This window comes from Manacus candei, unplaced genomic scaffold (assembly GCF_025592945.1).
Source record: "Manacus candei isolate 608988 ecotype Guabito, Panama unplaced genomic scaffold, ASM2559294v1 h1tg000022l, whole genome shotgun sequence".
In the NCBI taxonomy this organism is placed as follows: Eukaryota; Metazoa; Chordata; class Aves; order Passeriformes; family Pipridae; genus Manacus; species Manacus candei.
In genome coordinates, this window is record NW_026138070.1 from 3228394 (window position 1) to 3254798 (window position 26405).

Sequence of the window (26405 nt, forward strand, 5' to 3'; positions counted from 1 at the left end):
AGAGTGAAAAGCCTGTGTTTGGTCAGTAAATCTGACCAAAAGTGAAAGCAACATCTCTAGTTCACTCTCCTTTTAAAGTTAACATCTCCCTACCAAACACCATGCTGATACTGGTAAATACTGTCATTACACTTCATATTCCCATTTTCAATATTAAATTAGATCAAAATAGACAAGGAAAAGCAAACAGGATAGGACAGAACACAGAAGAGAATATAGAGGTTGTTTTGAAAGAGGTGCTGTTTCAGTCTGTATTTGATGGTCTCAGAAAGGCTCGTGTGACACCTGCTGGGAAACAGCTTTTTTACAACTTATGTTACAAATTCTACAATCTGGTTTTATGCAAACATACAAGTGATAAGCCAGACTTATCGAGCTTTAAGCACTACTGATTTTGATAGGTCAGAACTTCATCTGATTCACTAGACATTCAAACCTAAATTTTATTGCAAAAAGGGAGAAAAAAATCCAACTTTCAGTTCATCAATAACTGCAGATTTCAATCTATCAAGTACCACTGACCACCCCAAAAATGTGATCAGATTTAAAAACAATGCCAGCAAGTTTATCTACATTAATAACAGGGGTATTACAACAGGACAATCCTGGTTATGTCATTATTAAAAACAAGCAAATCCCAGAATTCCCAACCTGAAGTGCAGTTCAATCTGGATGGCTCCTGGGCTGCTGGTGTTCTTGGAGGACTGGAAGATGCAGTTGAAGACATTTGGGGGCCCTGCAGCATATTTCTGTGCAGCATAACGGGTGTCAAAGGCCATCATGGAATGGGAAACCAGGTTGACAGACTTTGTTCCATTGGAAGAGCTTTCAAAAAGCAACTTGGATTTCTTAAAATCAAACCTGGGAGAATAAAAAGCAAAACAATGCATTGAAGAGACTTAGGGTATATTTATTCCTTGAAGGCACTTATTTTAAAAGTATGGGATACTGATGGTATCTTCCATTTAGGTATTTTCTAAAACAACTATAATCACATCTCATGTCACAGTGATAGAAAGTAGATCTATACTGTATGTAATTATATTTTCCAATTATACAGAACCTTCTGGGTTAAAAAAAAAAACAAACAAATCAAGCCAACATAGAGCAGAAATCTGGTTTTTTTGAACTTCCCTCACATCATTTCCTTAATTAAAATACTATTCATCTTGAGGAAGTTAACTGATTACTTGTTGAACTGTTGTTTCAAGAACAACTGGAAGGACACAGATGGTATCTTTTGTACAGTGTCATTCCCTTCCATCTTTCAGAGCAGCTCAAACTCTCATTTGAACTCTAATTAAGAAATTCTATTTCACTGCATTATTAAACTGTAATTCCACATATTACTTCAATTCTTATCCTATATCTTTCAGATGAACATAGTATTTAGGATAAGGAATTGAGTAACAAAAGGACATTCATACCTGGCTAAAGAGTTGTGTCCATCTCTTCCCTTTGGATCCATCAGTTCCAGGCTCACGTTGACCATGTCAATGAGGAACGACATGGAAGTGTACACTTCTCCACTCAAAACTGTCTGAAAGTGGAAAACACCAACATTCTTTTTCAGAGCATCTGTTTAACTTTCATTTCTGAATTAAACCTTATCCCAGGCCAATGCAAACAGCTGTGGGGTCCCTCTCCTTCAGGCTGTGTCATCAGCCATTACTGGGGAAATGTTACATTTCACAGCAGTGTGGCCTTGGAGTTGAAAATGTCTGTTAATCCATTTTCACACTACTGGTCTATAGCTCTGTTCTTAAAACGTTGCTGCCATCAGCAAAACCCCCCGAGACACTCCAAGACAGAATTCCAGGTGCACACAGCTCCTCTTACATGAATCCTGGGATCCTGCAGGTCGTAAGGGCGCATGAACTCCTCGATGGGCTCCCCCAGGTTGTTCTCCAGCAGCCCACGGATCAGTTTGTACTTGTTCAGGTCCAGGGAGCAGTGCACTGATGACAGGTTGCCATGTATTGATATGTCTGCAACTGCATGGCTCAGCTCCCTGCAACAAAGGGGAAAACCTCAGCCTTCCCAGGAGCTCTGACACAGCAGGCAAGGCTTTCAGGATACAGTAAAAGGCATGTGAAACACAGCTTCAGGCTGACAGCACAGAGGGATCCTGGTCAAACTCACTTGTCCAAGTTTCTCTCCACTTGTAACTTCAGTCTGAAGGGTTCTGTCAGCAGGCTCCCCCCTGTCTGCCTCACCAAGTAGGATGGAAAGCTCAAGTCTGCACTGGTATCTTCCAAAGCCTTGGAATACTCTCTCTGGTATCTCTGTGCAGCAAAGATGTCCATGTCCTGCAGATCAACCACAATGCAGTCTAAGAGGCAGATGTGATCCTCTGCAGGGATGAGATAACACATTCAGAAAGAAAAAAAACAGAATCTGCACAAAACTAATGCACCTTACTTTTAATGAGAAATTTAATTTACTCTTGATTTTATTCCAAATTTTTGGGGTTTTATTCACGATCATCACTATCTGTAACTACCAGATACCAACTTGTTCACTTTAAGGAAAAATTTAACTTTTAAAAAGAAATATAATTTTGTCTTGATTTTATTCCAATTTTTAAAATTTTTTTATTCACACTCATCAGTATCTGTAACTACCAGACACTGAGCTCATTCACAGGTAAATGTAAACTCTCAACTGAGAGTCCAACTGTATTTCTGTGTCTGCAATGTGCAACTCAAACCACCCAAACTGCAGGAATATTCTTCCAGGAACTGAACTACAACTCCCTAATCCTTTCAGCTGTAAAAATCAGCCTGAAATCTAAGAAGTCGTTTCTTTTCAAATCCACAGTCTTCAGACCCAGAGCCTTTTTTTTTCAGTGTCACGTGAAATCGAAGCAAAATGTCCCTGTCCTATTTCAGCAGAAAAAAGAAGAGCTCTGGGGGGTTTCTCCTGTTCCTCACATACCTGGGCTGTCAGGGTTGGGTACAACAGGCAGCTTGGCTTGGTGCCCTTGTTGTTTATTTGAAGTGTTCAGTGCAGGCTCATTCTTCAGCCTGGAAATGTTTGTTCCTGATGATTTTTTCATGACCAGCCCTTCCATCGGTACTTTGGACTCATCAGCACTTGTTTTCTTCATGCTGTGTTTTGGGGTTCCCAAAGGAGATGAAAATTGAACTGAATCCTGCTAAAGAAAAGAATTTTATAATTAAGAATAGATATTTAATTTAAATTCTAAGGAACCAGTGTACCAAGGTTCAAGCTGCAACAAATTCCTGTCAAAAACTACATATTTTATTTGAATGCCAGTATCTTTTACTGATGGCCAAACTTTTATCCTACAATCTTAACAGCAGATGAAAACATTTTCTTTCTTAAAAAGTTCATTTCAGCAACATTTCCCAAAAAGCTGTAAAATCTTTTCAATGAGAAACTAATTTAAAATTACAGGGTTTTGCACAAAACAAAAAAGCTGTCATGTAAATGGAATTAATACCAAATGGAGGGGTAAGACTGTCAAGATACTAAACATTTCTGTAGAATAAAGATGGTTAAATATTTAAAGCTGTTTTTCAGGTGATGAAAATAACATATGCCATAGAAATCTTATGAGCTGCCTTGCATCAAAAATCTGCAGAGGGTAAGTTCACTAGGAAAAGTCACATCAACATTAGGAATTTCTTCTCCCAAAAATCCTGCTTCACCAATTTCATAGTTTTCCATGATGGAGTGACCATTTTCTTCCCTTATGTGGTTTTTAAATATTAGAAAAAATTGGAAAAATTCATTGTCATCATGATAAGGATTTTAAGAAAAAAATTGGAAAAATTAACATTTCATAAGTACATGCAAAGAAAAGTCATCACATCATCAATAAATCTATGAATTTATGCAATTAAATCCAAATTAACAGCTCCTCAGACATGCAGAAAGAGCACACCACAACAAATTTAAATCCAATTCTTATAGAATTTAGCAAAATCTTTAGAACAAAACCATAATTTTTAATGAATGAAGGAACTTTTTAAAGTGCTAAATTCCACAAGAATATTTCCTTTTTTTAAGATGAATGAGGAGCACCTGAACACTGCCACAAAGATGTGAAATACCTCAAATAAAACAGGATCCTTGTATGCATTGCCTTGTAAAATCCGATCCTCAAAAATAAACATAGAACAGAGAAAAAAATGAAAACAAAACCACCAAAAAAAAAAAAGCCAAACCACACCTAATTCCATTTCAAACACCTAAATTTCTACAGTGCTACACAACACAGTATTTTTAGGTTGAAATAAAACTACTGTGCACACATCCTTTGTTTTAATTTCTTATATTAATTTAGGAATCTACCACTTACAAGCCCTTAAATATATCAGTACAGTCCAGAAAACAACTCAATATTGCAGTCCAGTGTTTCCTTACAGCAAAGACACTGGTGGATATAAATGAGATGGAGGCAACAGACACACCACAAACTGCTGCAGCACTTTAATCCACCTCATTCCTACCACCCTTCAAAATGGAATTAGGGGTTCCCAGACAACCACCTATTTTGTTGCCTAGGTTAGATACAGAAAGCCATCCAAGATGGATTTTCCTTACCCCAAATTTTGGGGCTGCATCTCTCAAGAGCAACACCAGCTCCTCCTGTCCTGTGCCTTGCCAGGGGTGCAAGGGAAACCTTTCACTAGGTTTCACTGATCAAAGCAACTACACACACTGAGAGCACAAAGAAATAAATTAAACCCAATTCTGCTCTTCAGTGTACTGCCCCAAGCCTGAGCCAACACAGATCCTTGTTTTCTGTGACTCACACGGTGGAAATTTTTGCTACCAAGCAGGGTCAGCTGGAAGCCCGTTGTGCTCCCGGGTTCAGGTGTGCACCCAGCTGGGTCCTACTTCCCAACAAGACCAGCTGGAGTGAGTTCACTCCTTTATTCCCTCTGTTCTCTCAGAACAGACTCAGTTCAGTCCCTCTGTGTTCTGAATGCCTCAGACAACAACCCCAGGTGCAGGCACAGAGGGAGCAGCTCAGCCCAGATCCATAAGATTACCCAGCACACTGGCACAGGCTGGCATTATTAGTAGTATAAAGTCTACATATAAAGTAAAACATAAGAATCATTTACCAGAATGCAGAAATAAAATGCACAAGAACTAGGAAACCCCCCAGCTGTTAAATGAAGTCATGTTCTTACCTTGTTCTTTAAGGAGAAGGTGCCTGGCATTCCTGCAAACAGGAATCTGTTCTTGACTTTCAGCTTTCCCAGATTAGCTACAATGAGACTGTTGGACTTGGAGCTTTCAGGGATAAGCAGAACAGGAGCACCAGCCTCAATATCAAGGAGAACTCGGGAAGCTCTCTGGGCTTTGTCTCTTACCTGGGAAAAGCAAAAATGCATTTAAAAAAATAATTATGAAAATTCCAGGAAGTGGGTGATTATTTCACACTGATTAGTACTGAACTCAGGAACATTACTTCTTGATTTACACAATTAAGATGTGGTAAAATTTTATACAAAAAAAGAACACCTCAAACTCTTGTTTCAGGCAGAGAATAAAGGGTCATTAAAAAAGGATTCTGATGCCAAGAGGAAATACCTGTGCAGCAGGTGCAGCATCAGGAGTGACACACACTGTCACCACTGAGCTAAGGGGCAAACCAGACACTGCTCAGCTCACTGTTAAAAAACTTACTCAAGAAAAATTATTTACAAAAGGAAAAAAACCCCATCATTTAGAACAGATGTTTCAAAATCAGATTCACTCTCCAAGTGATGTACAACGAAGCATTTTAATAGGTCCAAGTATTCACTCCCACATTAGGTTTTGTCATAAAATAGTCCATGACTGTCATGATTATTGATAGGTTTTATCATGCTTGAGTTCAGCATCTGATTTTCTCAGTCTACCAGCAAACTAAACCAGAAACCTGAGTGGAACAGAACTTCTCCCTTGGTTCTCCTTATTCAGGTATTATTACCTGGTGAACATTGGAGAAAAAGGCAAGATAACACCTTGACTTTTTGACCAGTGCATCCTGCAGGATCCAGGTGTTTTAAGTAATGTGTACATTTGGTATTCTACACTTTCAAAGAGCAGCAGGTTGCCCCTAAATAAGGTGTTTTGACTACAAGATGAGAAATCTGCAGCAACGCCAGAACTCTGAAGCCTCTCACCATTTCAATTTAACTGAGTTGATGCATTAACATAAATTACATATTGCATTTCAACTGCAAAAGCTGGGAAAGAGCAGAAAAAACCCCAGACATACTGTTTGTCCTTCAATGGCTGCTCTTTGCCTCCCCAGGACATCCTGAAGTTGAGTGAAATGCTGGATGAAGGACACCACCTCAGCCTGGAAGCGCTGGGTGTGCACATACTGCACTGAGGCCATCCTCAGGGTGACACGGATGTCACACTCCCTCTGCAGCAAAGGGTCTGGCCTCCCATACCTGGAAGAAAGGTTAAAAGCAATATTTAGCAATCTTAGCTACCTTTTATAAACTGCTTATTCAATTTTTTGCACTCAAAACAATAATAATATAGAGGATTTTACTGATGTTCACCGCATGTAATTAAAACTATTTCAGTTACAGACATGAAGAATTGGGCTTGTATTAATTATTTCTAAATTATGTATATGTAGGAGTTTTAATTAAGCAAACAAGAAAATTCTACATTTGGAATGTACCTTTTAGCTCTACACACCTGACAGACCTTTGGTGATTTTATATCTTAAGGTAAGTGCTCCACTGCATGATAATGTGTACACTCAACTCTGAATCAGTGTGCTGATATATTTGAAATTAATTCCATAACATTACTTGAATAATTTCTACTCTGATTAATTCTAGTGGGTGGAGGAGGGGGTGGCAAACCATGAAACAGCACAGGATAAGAACTCTGGCTTTAAACAAAGCAGAAGAAATTCAAATGTACACTATGACAAAAGCAAACCCCTAAGTCCAAAATTAGGAAGCAATGCAAAATCTATTTCATCACTTGAAAATCTTTTCCATCTTTTAAAAATCAACTACTGTTTTATCTAGGAACTATCAATGCAGTTTCAAGAACAGCTTTAGAGAGAATTAAAAAGCTACTTTTCTTGATAAACCATGTACATTGCAGACAAAGAAAAGTTAAAAATCGTAAGTTTATGACTGAAAATGTTCAAAGTCTCATTTAGGTCACAAGAGGCCAAAGTAGAATCATGCAGCCCTGAGAGTTTGGGTATTTTGAGTTTGTTTGGGTTTTGGGAGTGTTGGGAGCTAATACTGAGTAACAAGAAGTTTAAATTCATACTTAAAGATTTGGAAAATGAGAGCTTCTTCACCACTGGTAGTGAAACGTTCTCTGTAAAATTCTCCATGAGCTGTAAGATCACTTAAGGACAGACTTCCAATACTTCCCTGCAAGGCTAAATCTCCCTCTGCAAAACAAAGGACAGACAATCAGGATTTTCAAACACAGATAAGTTACTAAACCCCAGAAGTTTCTATTAGTGGGATAACCTCGTTACAAGTAATTAAATCAATCACATTCAATTAAACATTAAACCTCATGTTCAAAGAAAATCACATCTTTCTGCTACAAAGATTAGATTAACCCAGACATGACTCTATGCTTTATATACATCGTGTGATCGCACTACTTTGATTTGGGAAAACTTAGATACAACTGCTTTCTTTCCTCTCAAACAGTAATAAACACTATTGTTCTGCTCTGTGAAAGTGAAGTATTAAAATCCCAGCCACACTCAGCTACAATGATCAAGGGTTTGACAACTGGGAGGGCTGCCAGGATTTCAAATCAAGCCTAAAAAAGCAGAGGAAGAAGCAGTGGGAAGGGAATGTGCATCTTGTCCAGGAAAAACACACAAATACCCAGTGAGCACCAAAATTAAAACACATCAAATCACAACTCCAGTGCAAACCTCTTTGTGTTTTAAGCTGCAAACAACCTCAGCCCTTCCATCCACTCACCAATCACTTCCAAGTGAGCTGCAAGTTTTGCCACGCTGGCTTTAGCAAGTTCACTGGTTGTCTTATTCAGGACTAAGGACAAAGAATGGACCTGGCCAAACAAAAAAGCAACAAATTGGTATTAAACAACATGACTTGAGAGCTGGAACATCTTGTTTAGTTTATTTTTCCAGACACTTGCACTGTAACACATGAATGGCAAACAACAATTATCTGATTGGGAGACACAGCAGGAAAGCAACATTTTTACTCCCTTGTTTGCACATTAACAGGTCTCCCAAGCAATACAGAGTGACCAGGCCAACAACAAATCCCAGCACTGTCATCTGCATCCTTTTATCTTTGAAGGCTTCTCCCATCTAAGTTAGACCTTTGGGCAAAGACTAAATATATATATATGTATGTATATCATAGTCTTTTTAAAAAAAATGTTTATACATCTAGATGTATAGACATCTATGGAGATATACATATATATATATATATATATATAAAGGTATATACTTTTTTTGTATAAATAACTCCATAGTACCTAGAACAGCAAAGTACCAACTTCAGCATGTCATGTCTTTAATACTGAAGCAACTTTACCATTCAAGACAGGAGGGTCACAGAGCAAGGGAGCCAATAATTTTGCAAATGTTTTGCTTTTCTATAACTCCTATTTTTTTTACGCTGCATCTACACACACTTTGAACCTGTTTCTGAATTTATGCACATTCCCCACTGGAATATAAAACATTTGATGTAAATGTCACCTTAAGTTTCTATAAACCAGAGGTTTTATGACAGACAATCCAATTACTGTTTTGCATCTCAAGTATACCTTCAGATCCAGTTTAGTGTTTACAGGCTCTTGGGCTTGAGAAGCTGACAAGGAATTTATTTCTGATTTGATTGTCTGCTGAGTATCTTCAGGCTGCGGCTTCATAGCATGGTTATCAGCAGTGGATCCAATCCCAAAGAAATCCAGTATCACTACCCAAGTTTGCAAAGTTATTAAGACATCTAGGCAATTAAAATCAACATCTACACTACGGTTAATTTTGTGATAGCGAGAGGAAAATTCGGGATGTTTCCTATCCACTAGAAATATATTGATATGAACTAAGGAATCATCAAAGTTACTTTTTCCACAGGGCAACTTGGATCTGTCTGCTGTTGGAGAAGGAGGTGGAGTCAGAGGATACTCAGAATCAGCAACTTCTTTTGGCTTCTTACGGGAGGCACAAACTGGTCTTTGGTAAAGCTGAAAGACATTTGGTGCTTCTTCCATGTGGGAAGGGAGGGAACGTGGCATATCTGGATATTCTGCATTGGATACTGAGGGACAGGACTGGGAAAGATACTCCTTATGTGCTAAACTGGAGGGCTTGGGTGCTCCCCGGGACACCATGAGGTTCTTGTACTTCGAGTCTGGTTTCTTTTCCAGGAGATCCTCCATCAGCAGGGAGCGCAAGGCAATCTGGATGGACAAGGTCTGAGGGTGATCTTTGGCAAACTCAACATCAAAATCCTGAAACTTAAGGCTGACAAGACCTTGTGCCCCAAGTGTGAGATCACCACTTAGCTGAACCTGGAGCTCTGAGATATGAAAGTTTGCTTGAATCTGAGTGAAAGACTTTGTTTCCCTGATAGCTAAGGGCTTGTTTGGAACAGAATTAAAACCGGAGTGGCTGAATAAGCCATTTTCCTTCCGCTCACTCGAGAATTCTGTGCCTGTACTATGAACTGATGCTGAAGGAGAACTAAGACCAGTTGGAGACACAGAAGTGGTTGAAAATTTGTTCAAGTCTTCGCTGTAAATTAAATTATCCAGAGTCTGAAGGACTTGTTCATACACGTGTTTTGCTAACACCACCTACAATGCAGAGAAAAGAAACAACCATCACAGCTCTCCATATTAATAACATCAGTACATACATTTTAAAACTCACAAGTGGAAAGACTGTGCAATTTCAAACCACAAGTAAAACGTAATCCAGAACAAGGTACAATGCAAAGTTGAAGCAAAACAATTCTTCTGTATTAGCTCTGCAAGATGACACCAACTGGAAACATACAGGAGAGGATCCCACAACAGGATCCCTTGTATTCCTGGGGCAAAAACCATCCACACAGAGTTAGTTAAAAATAATTAACCATCCAAACTTAATTTGCCATGCTGAGATTATACAGTAATGTATGGAACAAACTTTCTACTTAGCCATCATTGCTTGTCTCCTTAGCTTTAGAAGTTTCAGTTTCCTTTATTTAAAACCTCTGCTCCTGCACAGATTTTTTTCAAGATAATGGCATTTTAATTCTTAGTTTCTACTAGAACTGCAAATACATTTATTTGGACAGTGACACAATTATTTTTGCTTCTGTGTTCAAGGTAAGCAAAAGTTAGACTAATTCATAAAGATGTCTAAAATGCCCCCAAATGAGGTTAAATGTTCATCATTGTTATTATGACTTAAGACTGTCTCTTCAAACTATGTGTATAAGGATATGATTTCTAAACTACCAGTATGTTAAACCTGAAGATATTGGCCTGAAAAATACTTATCTTCCATGCAGGGAAATACTTTTATATTGATAGTGGAAATTACTATATTTCTGTACCTGAAGAGGGTTCACAAATTTCCCTTCAATCCTCATAACACTTGATACTCCAAAGTCTTCATTACTCAGAGGAAAAGTTAACTCCAAATCTCTGTCTAGTGGGATCTTTTCCAATTTAAACTGGATGGTGGTGTTATTCAGAATGTGGAAAGCTTTAAGAGAAAGTGAAATTAAAACAACATTAGAATAAGTGATTACCCTATAAAGACTGTACAGAAGAGATCATGTAGTAGCTATTGAACTTGCTCAAAACACAGTCAGACCTATGGACAATACACATATTTAGCACCATCTACTGCTTATACTAAAGTCATTAAGACTCCTCTGAGTAACATACCATGGCCTTTATGTAATGATTCAAAGAAGTCATGACGAGTAAAATGGGATTCTTCCTGGCTGTTAACACTGGCAGGACCTGAGGAAGAATGTGGCCCATGAGGTGTCTCACTTGCAGGCTCCTTCTTGCTCGTAAACTGACTGCTATTTAAAGAATACATTTTAATATCTTTAATTTCAACTTGCAGCCTATCACTCGTAGATTCATCTTCTCCTGGTACAAAATTCTGGATTGATATCTGTCCCAGATGACCTACAAGCAGTTCAGAGCTACCAGGCTTTCGAGGTATGGAGACAATTGGGGATTCAATGTTTATATTCAATATGAGCTTGATAGTATCAGTTTTGAGGGGCTGTGGTCCAAATGCATCCCCTTCATTATCTTCTGTGCTGGCAACATCTCTCGATCGTGGGGTGGTATCAAACAAAGAAACCATCTCACTGTATTCAGCAGTTTTAGTTGCCAGGACTGTGGTGACTTTGGAGGCTGCACTTTTCAACATGCTGCGGAAGTTCTCCTCCAGCTCATCCATGGACAAAGTCAGCTCCTTCAGGAATTTGGCTGAGTGGTTGTAGTGTAAGGAGGCCATTTTGAGGTTGAGAGAACACTCCTCTTTTGACTTTTCTGTGAAAGTGAAACTTAAAGCATCTGGAAGGCTATTCCCATCATCGAGCCTGAAGAATAAAGATTCAAAGTAATCTACATCACCCATGAGATTTTCATACCTCACTGTGTTCCCTATGCTCACCACGTACTGGTTCTTTACATTGTCCTGTGTCAGATCCATAAGGTGAAGGCATCCAAGAGAGCCATTCACATCCAGTTTACTGCACATGGAGACATTCACTTTGGTGCCACCAATACTGGCTGTGGCAATTTTTCTGCCATATTTTTCTCCATTTGTCATGCCAACTGTCCTGAGGAGGAGTATATTCAACCAGTGAATATCAACTGCTACCTCTGTGTTCTGGGCATAAGTAGACTGGAATGTTTCCTGTTCCCTCCAATCTCTTTCCAAGTCAGTGATTAAAGGCTGAGGACTAGAATCTTCTTTGTCCTTTGGGAAAGATTTCTGGAGAAACCCAATCAGTTCAACAATAGTCTCTGGATTAAGGATGATATCCAGGTTGTTGACCTGTAGAGAGATCACCTGCAGGCTGCTATCCAAATTCATGGATGGGCACTCTGCACTCACAAACTGATACTCTAATTTTATCAGGGACTCTTGATCCTTTCCATTGTTCCCAGGTGAAGTGTTTGAGGCTGTAGTGCATCTCTCTGCCAAAGCAGTGACATCGACGGGACGTGCATCGTGTGGTCCAGAAACCGGGGACTGAGCCCTGCTGTCTCGAAGGCTCCCTGTTGGGACATCAAAGCTCAGATTCTTATGAGAAGCCATCAGGAGATCAAAGTCTGTTCCATATGTTTGCATAGTATCAACCAGCAAGAGGCCATGGACAGTCAGGGACACCTCTGCATCATATGGCCTCTTCACAAAATGGGCGTTGGTGCCAAAAACCTTGAGCACAGAGATGTATCTCCCGTTGCTCTCCACACCCAGCTGCATACAGTTCACCTTGAACTCGGCCAAAAGCAGCTGAGACTCCACAAGAACCTCCCTGGTGTGCTGCTCCAGCATGACAACACTCTGGGTGAGATTCATCACAGAGTCGTGCAAACTGCCAAACTGGTCCACCTCTGCAAAGATCTTGTCTCTCCCTAAGTGCAGGGCATCTGCAGACTTGGTTTCAGACGTGCTCAGCTGCGTAAGGCAGTTCTTCAGAGCCAGTATTTTGTCTTCATTGATGTGAATTTTCAAGTCTGGCAGGTTGCCAGACAGGACAGCCCCTGGGTATTTGGGGTCTGAGGTGTAGATCAGTCTGCGCTCCAGCTGCAGGTGAACGTTGAATTTTTCTACCACGTGGGTTGGACCCACATCACTGTCCTGAACGTGCTTCCAGTTGTCCTTCACTCGGCCCACCATGATCTGAAGGTCCATAAATGACAGTGTGTATCTCTCATACATTTTTTTACTCATTAAGTGTGCCTGTAGCTGCTCTTCACTTATTTCTACTCCAGTAAATTCAGACATTTTGATGCCACTACTGGTGTTGGATTCTGGTGGAGGGGTATTGGGAGGAGTTGCAAGAGGTGTTTTATATTCCTCATCACTCAGTTCATTGGCTTCTGAGGAAAAATTATCTGCAGTTCTTTTAGATTCTTCTGTGGATTAAAAAAATAATAGTAAACAAACAAATAAACAAAAGTATTCAAAAAAGTATTTGATTCCAAAAGTTTCTTATCGTTATCTGGTCATCCAGTCTTAAGCTGTATTTTTTTAAACACAAATCATACTTGCACTGTCCTTGTCTCCTTATATATTATATACTATCAGATTCTATTAGATTTATATATATATATATATATATATATATATATCTGTGTGTGTGTGGTTTAAATCTATCAGTTGTTCAATTGACTTTATTGACTAATATTGACTTTCATTCTATTATCATAAGAAAAGGATTCTTTCTACTTTAGAAATCAAGAATCCCCCCCTCAAAACTTCCCTGTCCTTTTTTACCCTTTTGTTTTTAAGCTCTGAGTTTCTGAAAGAAGGTGGAAAGCTACAATAATTCTAGATCATACCTTGAGAATTGGTGAGTAATATTCTTCCCAGATCTACAACAACTAACACTGGATCCACAAATTTGAAATCATCAGGAAAGATCACCTGAGGGGCAGAGATATCAAGGCACACGGTCCAGCTTTTGCTGTTTTCCTGCAAGTTAAGAAGGAAGACTTAATAGCCCAGAAGAAAACATAAGCAAAAAAGCCATGAGCTGACCTTCACAAACTCCAGCCACACTCAAGTTTGGTACCTTGTTAAACCACAGACTCCCTTTACAGCCAATAAAGAGACATTTTTCAGCAGGTGAAACATCCCCTGCACCACAAACATGGATTTCCTGATGGCAAAGGAATATTACACCACCACCTGTATAACCCCCCACCTGCTTACAAAGACCACTCAAACAAACAACAAGCCCCACTCTTAGAGCTTCAAGTCCTAAAACAAAAGGCTGAAAGGTACATAAACATTTTTGGGACACAAACTTACAATGAAGTCTCCAACCAGCAAACGATCAATAGTTTGCCTGATTTCAGCTTTTGTCTGCATTTTCAGCTTGTTGTACTGTCTTCTGGCAGCTTCAGCCACTCTTGCCTCTAACTCAGATTGATAACCAAAACCTGCACAAGAGATGGAAAACTCACTAGGTATAACTTTGTTCATGTTACTGAATCAGGAAAAAAAGAAAAGAAGGAGAAAACAGAAAAGATTTGAGTTTTTGCAGTAAAATATAGGCCAGGCAAACACAGCAGGTGAAAGGCACTGTCTGTACTCACCAGGCTGCTGCACAAAGAAAAGGAAGCATCTAAGCACAAAACAGTCCCCCTAAAAAAACACTTCCTTTTTCTGGTCTTTATTAGCTTAATTTAAATTTAAAGTGGGGATTCTTTGATTTGTGCTTTGTGTTTCTAAGAATGCGAATAAATAAAAATGAAAGACAAGAAAAGATAAAATACCACCAACAAAACCCCAACCCCACCAAAAAACACAATAAAGGTTAACCTGAGGTATGAACCCTTCCCTTGTAGAAGAAGTCAGCTACTTTCTTAATGGCTTGTGGATTGTAAATAATATTTAGAGGTCTGGTACTGACTTCCAGGCGCCTCTCAAAAGTGCTGTGGATTGGATTTCTCTCATAAAGCATCTCAAACACTGGGGCATCAGGATCTGCAACTGAAAAAAAAAAAGTTACAAAAAGCAGTTGTAAAAAAACCCCCCAAACAAACAAATAGACAAAAAGCAAAAAACAAACCCCAAAGAATTTAATAACTGATTTTTAACTGGTACTACCAGGAAAGTAGAAGTGTCTAAGAATTCTTTAGTAACAGAAAAGCAATAACATCAATTTCTACAATCAACAGAATTCAACATGTTTGTATATATATAAAAACATTTGTAAAACTGGGGCCTTACTGTTGATCTCCTAACAACTTTTTTAAACCAAAACACAGAGCAGATACAACTCCTATTGTCTTGAAATACATCTTTTCTTACTTTCTTTACAGCCAACTTGCATCCACCCTTCTGGCCAAACAAAGCTTCTATGATTTTATCTTTACCACTTGCAAAAAGCATTTGCATGAATTCAAAACTCTAGGCACTCAGTTTTGAAATTTCTGGTTTGTAGGAATTATGTCATCAAACATAAAATGAAATCTTTACCAGTGTTCTGATTAGTCATTTCTGAGGACAAACTTTGGAGTCCAAAGGAAGACATGCAGCCAACCTCTTTTTGCTGATAAGAATTTAAAAGAAAAAGATTGTTTAGATAAAATCAACCAAGCCACCTGACATAAGCATAAAAGTATTTTCTGTTGAAATGTATGTATAGCCTGAGATTATTATGTACATTTTTTTTCCCTGCCATGGTGAAACAGGAGAAGAAAGTATGACTAAGAAGCCAACACTACCCACTCCTGTAGCAGACAGGCTGAAGTGCAAATTGCAGCCAGTACAAAGCACAAAATACATGGGAAATTCTCATGGCATTGCATTCAAATTTTGTTTGCTCGGAAGAGAAATTTGAAATCTCCTCTGGAATTCATTTCTGCCTTTAGTGTACCAGTGTACAGGGGAAATAAAACCTTTACTTGGACCACAGAGCTTTATGGAAAAGAACAATCACTGGTTAAGCAGCAATGGTGATTGTTCCAAAAATCAAATGTTGTTCAACAAATTATCTTCATCCCAACACATAAAAGGTTAAAGTCACAATCATACAGAGCAAAAGATGAGGACTTCTGCAAATGATCTTTTGAAAGGGAGGGGAAAACTAAGTTCAGCAAGTGGAAATTTTTCCTCAAGACTTTTGTGTTCTCTTTCTGGGATAAGAAAAACATGTGTTGAGTTTTGGAGTATAACTAGTTTCATACACACTTATGCAGCCTACAGAGTAACTTAGAGAGTTTTTTTTTTCACCTACAGGATTTGGGAAAACAAGAACAGGAAATATGGTCCCTTCTGTTGCCAAATCCCTCAGGAAAAGACCACCAAGCTGAACTTTGAGAAGGGAAGACTTTCTGCGAGGAAGGGATTCTGCCAAGATCTTTACACCTGGAACATAAAGACATAAAATTGTTCCTTTTAGTACACAGGATACATTTTACTTTAATTTCACAGATAACAAACACTGTCCAACAAGCACTTTTGAAAGTACTTAAATGTATATTTATTTCTACCAAAAAACCCAAACATTTTTATAGTTTGTTATACATTACAATGACTGTGAGGCAGCTCTGGTCCTTTGGGAGAAAGAACAGAAATGGGCTTATTACCTGAAAACTCCAGCTGCATAAAAGCAGTCTCCTCAGCAGGCACCACCTTCTTCTTCTTCTTCTTATGCAAAAGAGTGAAAGAGCCACCCTGCAACTGTAGATTTAATTTAGCAAAAACATGATCTCTCTTGGTAAAGGTATTCATGCTTGAAGCATCTGCAGCAGGATCAAAAAATTCATCTGCACCTAATGAAAAAAAAACAAAACAAAAATCAAAAGAACATATTACATAAATTAAGATTGTGAAAGGCTACTGAAGAATGAAACAGTTTCTTTGATTTGAAAATAAAGATTTCTCCAGCTCTAGGGAAGAAGAACAGAAACAAAAGATAGAGCAGATAAACCTTTTTCCTCAAAAATACTGAATATTCCATAGAACTCTTCTACTTCAATAAGGTAATGTAAATATAAATTTACAAAGACCCCAACAACCCAGGACTGTTACTGTTATACCCAGTCACATGAACCCCCCACTTGAATAGAAAAAGCCCCAAAGCTCTTTGCCATAAACATCAACAACAGTGGAAGCAAATTTATTGCACATAACACTTTGGAAATCAGCAGGTTCACCAGGTCCTGAGATACTCCAACAGGTGTTAAGCTCTAGGCAGGGTCTGGTACCTGGGTACTTCAGGTGACACAGGGAACCCTTTAACAGCACAGAACCAAAGAGCTGCTTCTGTTCACCTGGACCAGGTATCACACTATGGTAGCAAACCCTGTATTTCCATACCCAGGATGTCTTCTGGATTCCACTGTTCCTTTGGGTCTGGCAGCAGCCCTTCAAAAGGTTCACCTTCATATGTCTGCTGGGTATCTCCATACCAACCTCCCCAGCCAGGAAACCAAGACTGGAGGTACTGCAGCATCCCAGTGTTGCTGCCATGGGTGGACTCTGCAGTAGGGGAACCTCCAAGGGAATCAGGCAAGGGTTCTTTGACATTCTGTGTTTGAATATTGAACACACACACACATTACTGCTGGTAAGTGAAAGAGTATCACAAGTGTACAAAAACATCACAATAAAAACACAGCTCCATCTCCTGTTTACTCAGCACTCCAGCAGTGTCTCAATCAATACTCAGCCTACAGAAGAGCAGCAGCACAGAAATAACAAATAGATCATCACTCAGTGCTGCACATTCATATATGAAGCCATATGTCATTATTTAAATCTTAAGTCTAGAAACACTAAGCCAAAGAAGAAGTCATTTGATACCATAAAGCACAGCTCTAAATTTTAGCAACTGTATTTGAGAGAGATGACATTGAACTGTTACAGAGATTAGTCCACGTTTTATGAAGTGTGCTCAGCAGCCATTTCCATGGGGCTCATTTCTGCCACGTATTTATTCTGGGAAAACGCTCATTACAAGTACTCATTTCCACTATCTGTTTCTTTAAGATGGAGAGTACCTGCCCTAGAAATTCTGGCAAGGATACTGCTGGGGAAGATCATCATATTACTAGGCAAAAGATTTCACTGTGCAAGAGACACAGCAGTAAAAACTACAGGAACTGAACATTTTTGCAATTTTAGCATTAATACCACACATCTAAATCAAAGCAAATACATGCTAAGGCTCTCCAGCAGAACAGAACACACAATACCTCAGAATAATCAGCTAAAAATTGCAAATATTACCCTGTATGGAGAATATTCCTCACCTCAACCAGGTCATGAAATTTATTGTGAACTATCTCATACAGAATCTTCAGCTCTTCATAAGTCTGTTCATCCTCAATGCGATGCATTTCTGCCTGGAAAGACAAAAAAGGTCAAGTACCTGCAGTAAAAGAACACAGCATGTTGTTCACAAACATTTCAAATACCTCTGCACTGAGTTAGAGACTCATAGGAACAACTAACATGGCATTAATGATCATACCCAAGTGCCCACGTGGGTAACTGCAACCCTGACATTCTCCTCAACTACAAATACAGTCTATTTGCATTGTAAAATATATTATTTTAACACTTTTCGGGGTAAAAAATCTTTACCCAACTATATCCTCCTATCAGAAATCAGAAGCAAGATTTGCAGCACAAAATTTAAGCCATGGAAAGTAACCTGATTGAACAGGATGCCTTGCTTAGCCAGGAGCAAAAAAAGCTGCTGTCGAGTAAAGAAGGTGGAGGAAATGAACTGTGTAATTTAGGACAAAGTAGTATTCATTGGCAGCTACTCAGACATGTTGTCTTCTTTGTGCTGATTAACAAGTTGTTTGTGGAAATGATGACTTCACCTAAGCCTAAAGAATCTTACTGTGGAACAAGAAATCAAAAGACATTTTTCTAGTCCACTGCCACTGCCCTCGTTACATTTCACAGCTCTGCTGAACACAATACAAGCTCTATGAAAGTAACACTCTACTGCTTTGCCATGTATTGTAAAATTTTCTGTACACTGACCTACTCCTACAGCTCATCTCTAAGTAACATAAGTATAGACTACAGACAATTTAAAGTATGAACAGATCTGCACTTGTAATTAAGACAGGTGAGGTACATGGTGCCCTCAACTGATTCAACAAAAAAGTCCCAATATATATTAAGATAAAAAGCAGATAATTATAGTTCATGGGAGGGGGGGTTCTGAAGTAGGTCAGAGATTAATTATTGGGGGCACTAAATTCTTCATCCTAAAATCAACTGTGGAAAAACAAAACAAAACAAACAATAAAAGACCCCCAAACACATTGTCAACTAGCCACAATTTTTTTCCCAATTATCTACCCAACGATAGGGGCAGACATATTTCTGATACTTAAATACATTTTGGATCTATAGAGCACATGAGTTAAGAAAGGATGTCACAGGCTGACATGAGCATTCTATAACAGTTAATGCTATTTTTGGTGAACACCAGTTACAGCTCAAAAAACAGACAGCTTTTTGCAGAGCAAAACAAAAACACAGGAACCCTGCAGCACACACACCTCCCACAGGCCCAGGTTTCATCTTTAAAAGCTCAGCCGTGGTCAGAAGAGAGTCTGTTCAGCAGAAATGGCTGCAGCACGACTCGAGGCGTCTCTAAACTAGACCAGATTTTAAATTTGGAAAGATGAAACGACCCAAATGTAAGATGATTAATTAACACTGCAGAAGAAACTCAGATCTAAATACCTGCTCTGCAGCAGTCAGTGGTTCCCCCTTCAGCTTGCTGTAGTACAGGTCAGTGTAGGACACGGCATCCCGGGCCCGGTGCAGCGCGAATTCCCACGTGGAACGTTGTCTCTGCTCCCTGATCTCCGACAGATTCGCGTTCAGAGCAAAGATCCACCACTCCCGGCAGCTGGAAAAGTGGGAAATTATTGTCTTACCAGTAGTTCATAAAAAAAACCACAACCCAAGTGCATGGCAAACTGGTGAAAGGTCCAGGAGATTCAGCGGGAAGCAGTGGGCAGCTGGCCAGGAAAAGCAGCAGATGGGCTGGTTCCACACACTGGCAGGACAGGGCTCCCCAAAGTCCCACCACCCCAGTGGGATTTAGTTCCACACACTGGCAGGACAGTGCTCCCCAGAGTCCCACCACCCCAGTGGGATTTGGTCCAGCTGTCATGGATCAGGCAGAGTCAAAATGCTGAGTTACATAAACTGGATTGAAAGCCTCGGGTAAGGATAATTTTAAGTTTGAATTATGGCTGAATATTTACAACTGATTTCTGAGGTAGAGGAAAAAAATATTAACTGCATCTCTAATATTTGGGTATTATGTACCCTTTTGTATTTGTCTCATGCTAGTTTCCCTATTATAGCTTTTAATGTCCTATTAACAACATCACATATGGAGATGTACTTACTTCTCTGTTACTGTAACCTTTGGTCTCCACTTCCTGAATTTAAGCTGTCGTTCCTTTCTTGCCAGTTCCTTTAAAAATCCCATCATCTGCTGGTACTGCATCTGTTAGTGAAATAATACACAAATCAATGAGGCAATACTGGAGTGCTTTCCAAAGCAAAGGGGAGGGGACAAAACCCAAACAAAAACCCAACCACAAGATTAGTTTATCTGCATCAATGGCCTGCACATGGCTTCAGAATTTAGATTAACGTTAATCATAATTCATAATTTTGTTCTCCAGTGTCACATATCTTCTCCCAGCAGGTAGTAGTTCATGTGTGACATTCCACTTACAGCTTCTTTATTTACAAATGCACAGAATGAAATCTCCTTCCACCTCAGTTATCAACACAACATCAGCTGCTACTGTATATTCTATAGACTGAAAACCCCAAATGCATCCCTTCTGTTACTACAACAAACAAAACATTTAATGTTTTTGCAATAATCAGTTGCAGTAAAATAATTCAATAATTTGGAAAGCTTGGCTTTAAAACAAACAAGTTATTCAGTACATCCATTTGAGCTGCCTCTCAAATAAAATCTTTCAGAGAGTATTCATTTTATGCTGCAGTAATGATATTTAAGATGTTACAAACATAAAACTGCCACATAAAACAGCCACAGTTTTATGGTGTCTGTTTCAGTTACTGAGAGGTAAATGGTTGGTATTTACCTGTGAAAGCTTCAGGGGAATAGTCTCAAGCTGAATGTCACATTCCAGCCGTGGAGTGTGGCGGGATCTTAAAGGCTCCTTGGAGCAGTTTCTCTTCAGAAGAGCAGAAGTGCAGACAGGCTCCATGATGTAATTGTGATCCCGACTTTCCATACTTCTATCCATTGCTTCCTGTGGGTTACAGGCAAATTACTCTCTAAGAAGTGAGTGTCCAATACTTATTAGGATGCATTGGTTTCATATATTGGAATGTACTTTATTTGGATGCCAGTCCATTGAAAAAAACCCTCTTAAACACATTCTCTCTTCAGAAGCAAAACAAAGTATTTCACAGCACAGCCTTTGTGGGTTGCACATGTATCCTGTCATTAGAGCATGAAACCATAAACTTCTGTTGCTCTTGAAATCATCACATTCAATAAATTCTAAGTCAGTTGGGTCTTCAGTATAGAAGGGAGACTAACAACAATTTCTCTTTCATATACAAAACCCCTCTCTGTACCTGCAGCTGACCAGGAGGGAGGTCACCCAACAAAGTGCAGTTGGTATCCCAATAAACACTGAAATCAGCAACATCCAGCTGTTTTTTCCGCATGAGCTTCTCCACCTGGAGTAGAAAAAGTGGAACAAAGTCAGGATCACACACCACATGGTGAGTTTTCAGTTCTACACACTCAATAAACAATATGAAATGCTCAGAATCCATTTATTACAACGACCAAAAGATTATTAAAATGCCATGTGGTTTACTAAACATTTACTAGGTCCCATAAAATGCAGGATCCCACCTGAGCTGCCAGGAGCTCTCAAACACAGTTGCACTTACTGGTTCAAACACTGCATTTTGCATCGAGACGTTTTTGATGCACACGCCAAACGCAAAGGGCTGCGAGGGATTTGTGACCCCATCTTCAAACCTCAGATGCACATCCTGGATTTTTAACTAGACAGAAAAAGAACACTACTAGAGACACTATTTATATCCTTACAGCAGGCAGCAGTACTTTTCATGAATACTGATTTCTGCAATTCTCCAATTTCTGGTAGTTATTTAGACCTCACAGAAATCCCGTTCCTCTTTTCTGTGTTTTTGCTCTCTGGTTCTGTCTTCTCCTCAGATCCCATAAGACCCTGCCCTTCTCCTCAAAACCCAACAAGCCACTTTCAAACACAGTGTGCTTTTTTTTCCCCCTATCCCACTATTATTCTCCATTTTAAAGGCAAATGAGCAACTGCCAACCAAAGACACACAGACTTACTTACTTCAATGTTTTCTACAATTCTTGTGACTACAGATGCAGTAACTGAGTACCAGTAGGACTCCCCTTTCTGTTGTTGTTCTTTCTAAAAGAGAAAATAGGAATAAGCATTACCAACCACTGTAACAGCTGGTCAGGAGAAAATATCCTTTGACACACTGAAATCACTGTTAACAGGGAGAAAGAAAAAACCCCAACTATTTCAGTGTCTCCAACATATGTGGTGAGGGGTGGTGGGGCACAAATTGCTCTATGTCAGCAGGTACAAATCCAACTCTACCTCCATTTCCTGTGCATTTGTTCTCCCACTTGTTACATCTTAAATATAATCCATACACTATGAAACACAAGTGTGACTCACTTTCCATTTTTCCTCAAGTGCCAGCAGAAGGGCTTTCTTGTGTTCTCTCTCTTGCAACTTCTCCCTTTCCTCATCAAACTCTCCCTTTTTTTCTGGTGCACCAATGAGGTGCAGTTTTGAGACAGATATCACCCATGGATCCACATGTGGACGATAAAAAGGGATCTGCAGTGTTATTTTGCCAATGAAACCTGGATATACAAAACGGAGACGCTGTCAGATTCCTGTGAAAACTCACTTTATCACCCTTAGAAAACCTCAAAGCAAAAGTGGTGTAAGAAACAAACAAACTAAGATAGAAATAACCTGAAAATCAGGGTACCTCGTTTGTTCAAGCTCTGACTCACAGGTAAAAGGGTCCTCTAAAACATGCAACACTTCCTGTTCAGAAAATATCTGTCCTGCACACACAAGCAAAATACAAACCTGCCTTTACTTCAAACGGTAATTCCAGTTCCTTTAAAGCATCTTTTTTTAGTGGCAGGTTTTCCAATTCAACAGCACCTATACAAAGCAGAAAAAAAGACAAGTCTGCTAAACAGAATTATGCTAAAGAAAGCCAACTTGAACACTGTAAGCCTAAAATGACCGGTATTGTGTTTTTTAAAAAAAGTCAAATAGGATTTCATGAGAACAGCCAACCAGGTTGTGTTACAATCACAATGGTTACTTCACACACTTGTTAATTTTCTGATGTCATGGGCTCAAACTATTTGATGAGGTCATCTAGAAGCCATCTCCAGTGAGGTTTTAGATCTGAACTTCACTGTAACCATGGAGGAAGCCTTTCCTTATCATCTTTTCAAAAGAGATACTTATTTTCTTAATATTGCCAAAAGCTCAGACAGAAAAGCCTTGAAGTGTTACAAAATATTCTCTCTAGAAACAGCAGATAACACAGCAAAGGGTGAACCAGAGAGTATTGACTGGAGGACTGTGTACAAAGTACAGAACTCGTGGACATAACATGACACAAATCAGATTACAGGGGAGTAACTACGAGCACCAAAAGGTAAGAGGCAAAGAGTGCAGAACACTTCCTGCCCCAGTAAAGTTCCAGCACCAAACCCTGATTTAAATTAAAGGTTAAACACAATATTAAGTGATTATTTCTATTCCACCTTCCAGTTATTACCGAAACACTTCTCTTTTTTTAAATCACAGTATAAAAACACAACAGAGAGGCCTCCCTCACCCTTCAGAAGTGCCACTGAGAGCTGGTCTGTGTTCAGGTTGTTGACATATTTGCCCAGGTAGGTGTTGAGGACCCAGGCTACCAACCCTTCCAACATGACTGTCCTGGAAGAGGGCAACTAACGGTTTTCTGTCATTTTCTGGATTTCTGTTCCATAATTAGTCTCCCTCTGAAAGAAAAAACAAGAAGAAAATTATTGTCTGAAATATCCACTCTCAGCAGAGATGACATACCACCACTGCCACTGTAATTCTTACTGTGATCTATCTAAAGAGGAGTAAAAGAGAAGTAAAATCAACTAAGGTTGATTTCTACCTTAAAAATGGTTTATCCTGAGCTCTTTAAGGGTCAAACCAGTTTCACACAGAGCTCTGGTGATTACACACCACTCCCATTTGCACATTAAGTTCATCTTTCCATCCTTTTTCCTAAACAAAACACCACATTTTGTTGCAATAACCGACGAGGCCAATCTACAATCCTCTTCCAGAAAAGGGAAGGCTAAAATTCCACGTTGATCTGAAGCAGTTTTGCAGCGGCCTCCTCAACCTCTGGTGCCAATATTTCCTTCGTGCTGGGTTTGGCACAGCCTGGTCTGAAATAACAGCCTGGAGCCTATGACTGTATTTTTGTAGAATTCTTACATGGCATCTGTGAAGCAACTCCCCAAACCCCTTTTTGGGAGAGCCTGTGTGTGGGAAGTAACCAGATACAAGCCCCATAAATAGCTCATCAACAGTTACTCCAACAGGTTTCCAGAGTGACAGCAGAGATTCCTGCACTGGGGAGGGGAAAAGTTACATTAGAGCAGCCCCACTGCTCAACATTTCCCATCACACTCTTCTCCAGACATTTCTGTTTCAACCTATGTGGCAATCAGGGCATTAAAATCCCAAAGCTCCCGTCCAAGTTTTTAACCAGTGAATTGCAAAAGTGCTATGAGCTTCCACAAGGGCAGGATGGAGCTTGGCACAGTGAGGAAAAAAGCATGCAGGCCATTTCTTGGGGTTAGAATGGAGTAAATGTACCGATTTTGTGCTTAAAAAACTCTCTCGATCCCCCAGACCTCCCTAAATCACAGAGTTTTACAGAGCAGAGAAGCAAGATACATAATTTATTTACATTAGGCAATAGAAGGAAACGACAACTTCAAGAGTCACATTTTAAATTTCATATTAGGATTTAAGGTTTTCCCCTGAGGAGGTTGGCTCGATTTTAGGCACCCCCATTTGAGCCTTTATTTCTTTTTTAAAAAGCCAGTGAAAACATTTAACTAAGAGCTAAATAAAATAACCAGAACTAAGCAAACAATGAAAGGCTTTTTCTAACGGCTGAAAGTGAAACCATGCTGTCCTGCAAAGTGAAACAGAAAACAGCACAGGGAAGTTTGATTTTGACTATGTCACAGCTTCATTTATATGTGTTTGACATTTTTATCTTTGTATAATTTCTCAACAGTTTTCAAACACAGTAGTATTATTCCACATAATAAAGTCTGAGCATTCTTACTCTTGGGCCACAAGCTTTTATTTTTTATTCCAATAAAAGGTTTTTATTCTAATAAAAGTGACAAGAAAGCTGAAGACGAAACAAAAGCAAATACAGTCATCCTTATCATATTGCCACTAAAAAAAAGAAGTCAATAAAAAAGAAATCTACAAGTGTTTGGAGCCAAAGCAGAGGAAAGATGTTGAAGGAACATTGAGATCAGCATCCAAGGGCTGAAATCCTCCAGTTCATGAACAGTTCCATGCCTGAAGTTACCCTAAAAGCTGTAAATAAAGTAAATTATCTCCTTAACCTTAACCCGTGGGACACAACTAACCATACAGGAATCTTCCAAATGTTTTAAAGCTTTTACATTTTTAACGTGGTTAAAAATGGCACTGCTGTGCCACAGAGGAGAAAAGCAAGACATTTCTTTTCTGTGGCTGTTTTAGTTTCCTCAACACACGCGCACACGGAGTACAACAGGGACCAAAGCCCAAACCAGGCCGTGGCTCAGCTGTGGCTCCTTTTCGCCGGGAAAAGCAGCGATTTCCAACCCCAGGGGAACAGCAGGGAGGGCGCTGGGAAGGGGGGCACTGCCGGAAAGCACCCTGACCCCGGGCGGGCAGCACCCCCGGGGCAGTGCCGGGGCAGTGCCGGGCACACCGGGGCAGTGCCGGGCACACCGGGGCAGCCCCGCGTGCCGCGAGGAAGCCAAAGGTCACCTTGCCCCGGGGAGCCCGAGGGACCCCGCGGTGTCCCCGCCGGAGGGACCCCTGAGGCGGCGAACGGCCCCGGCCGTGGGGGAGGCCCTGAGGGACCCCCCCCGCCTCCAGGCCACGCCACGCGGCGGGGCTGAGCCCCCCCCGGCCCTGCCCCGGCGCTGCCCCGCGGTGGGCGCGGGGCCGGGACCCGGCGCGGCCGCCCCTCGCCCACCCTCCCCCGGCTGGGGCGGGGCGTGCGGCAGGGAGGGGCGCCCCGGGCCGGGAGCGGTGGCTGACGCAGGAGGGAAGGGGCAGCGGCGCTCGGGGGGGGGGGGTCTCCCCGTGCCCTCTCCGTGTGCCCCCCCTCGGTCTCCCCGTTCCCTCCCCCGTCCCCCCGGGACCCCCGGACCCACCTGCGCTGCGGGCGGGGGGCGGCGGGCGCGCGCCGGGCGGTCGCGGGGGCGCGCCCGGGGTGCGGGAGCGCCGAGCGATCGATTGGGGCGCCGGGAACGCCCCCCCTGAGGGCGGGGCCCGGTAACGGGGGCGGGGCTCGGGCTCCGCCCCCTGCTGGG

At 40.5% G+C, this 26405-nt stretch overlaps 1 protein-coding gene across 6 annotated transcripts in view; it reads right to left on the reverse strand.

Annotated features, from left to right (window-relative positions):
• VPS13D (vacuolar protein sorting 13 homolog D) overlaps positions 1-26361 on the reverse strand; it is a 92730-nt gene extending 66369 nt beyond the window's left edge. The window contains exons 1-31 of one of the 6 annotated variants that reach the window (XM_051786476.1): positions 26247-26361; positions 23642-23810; positions 22873-22950; positions 22447-22637; positions 22090-22170; positions 21653-21769; positions 21329-21433; positions 20827-20997; positions 20110-20210; positions 19433-19601; positions 17974-18066; positions 17039-17249; positions 16306-16491; positions 15954-16084; positions 15194-15266; positions 14534-14704; positions 14021-14151; positions 13549-13681; positions 10900-13122; positions 10563-10714; positions 8782-9816; positions 7956-8046; positions 7276-7402; positions 6245-6425; positions 5169-5351; positions 4080-4127; positions 2938-3157; positions 2143-2353; positions 1840-2011; positions 1428-1540; positions 652-861 (exon numbers count right to left, since the gene is read on the reverse strand). In XM_051786476.1, the coding sequence (XP_051642436.1) occupies positions 652-861; positions 1428-1540; positions 1840-2011; positions 2143-2353; positions 2938-3157; positions 4080-4127; positions 5169-5351; positions 6245-6425; positions 7276-7402; positions 7956-8046; positions 8782-9816; positions 10563-10714; positions 10900-13122; positions 13549-13681; positions 14021-14151; positions 14534-14704; positions 15194-15266; positions 15954-16084; positions 16306-16491; positions 17039-17249; positions 17974-18066; positions 19433-19601; positions 20110-20210; positions 20827-20997; positions 21329-21433; positions 21653-21769; positions 22090-22170; positions 22447-22637; positions 22873-22950; positions 23642-23738 (7205 nt within the window). In that variant the 5' untranslated portion in view covers positions 23739-23810; positions 26247-26361. The remainder of the gene's footprint in view (positions 1-651; positions 862-1427; positions 1541-1839; positions 2012-2142; positions 2354-2937; positions 3158-4079; positions 4128-5168; positions 5352-6244; positions 6426-7275; positions 7403-7955; positions 8047-8781; positions 9817-10562; positions 10715-10899; positions 13123-13548; positions 13682-14020; positions 14152-14533; positions 14705-15193; positions 15267-15953; positions 16085-16305; positions 16492-17038; positions 17250-17973; positions 18067-19432; positions 19602-20109; positions 20211-20826; positions 20998-21328; positions 21434-21652; positions 21770-22089; positions 22171-22446; positions 22638-22872; positions 22951-23641; positions 23811-26246) is intronic. The other 5 variants (XM_051786473.1, XM_051786472.1, XM_051786477.1 and 2 more) reach the window with 5 other exon arrangements.
• Between the last annotated feature and the right edge of the window lie 44 nt (positions 26362-26405).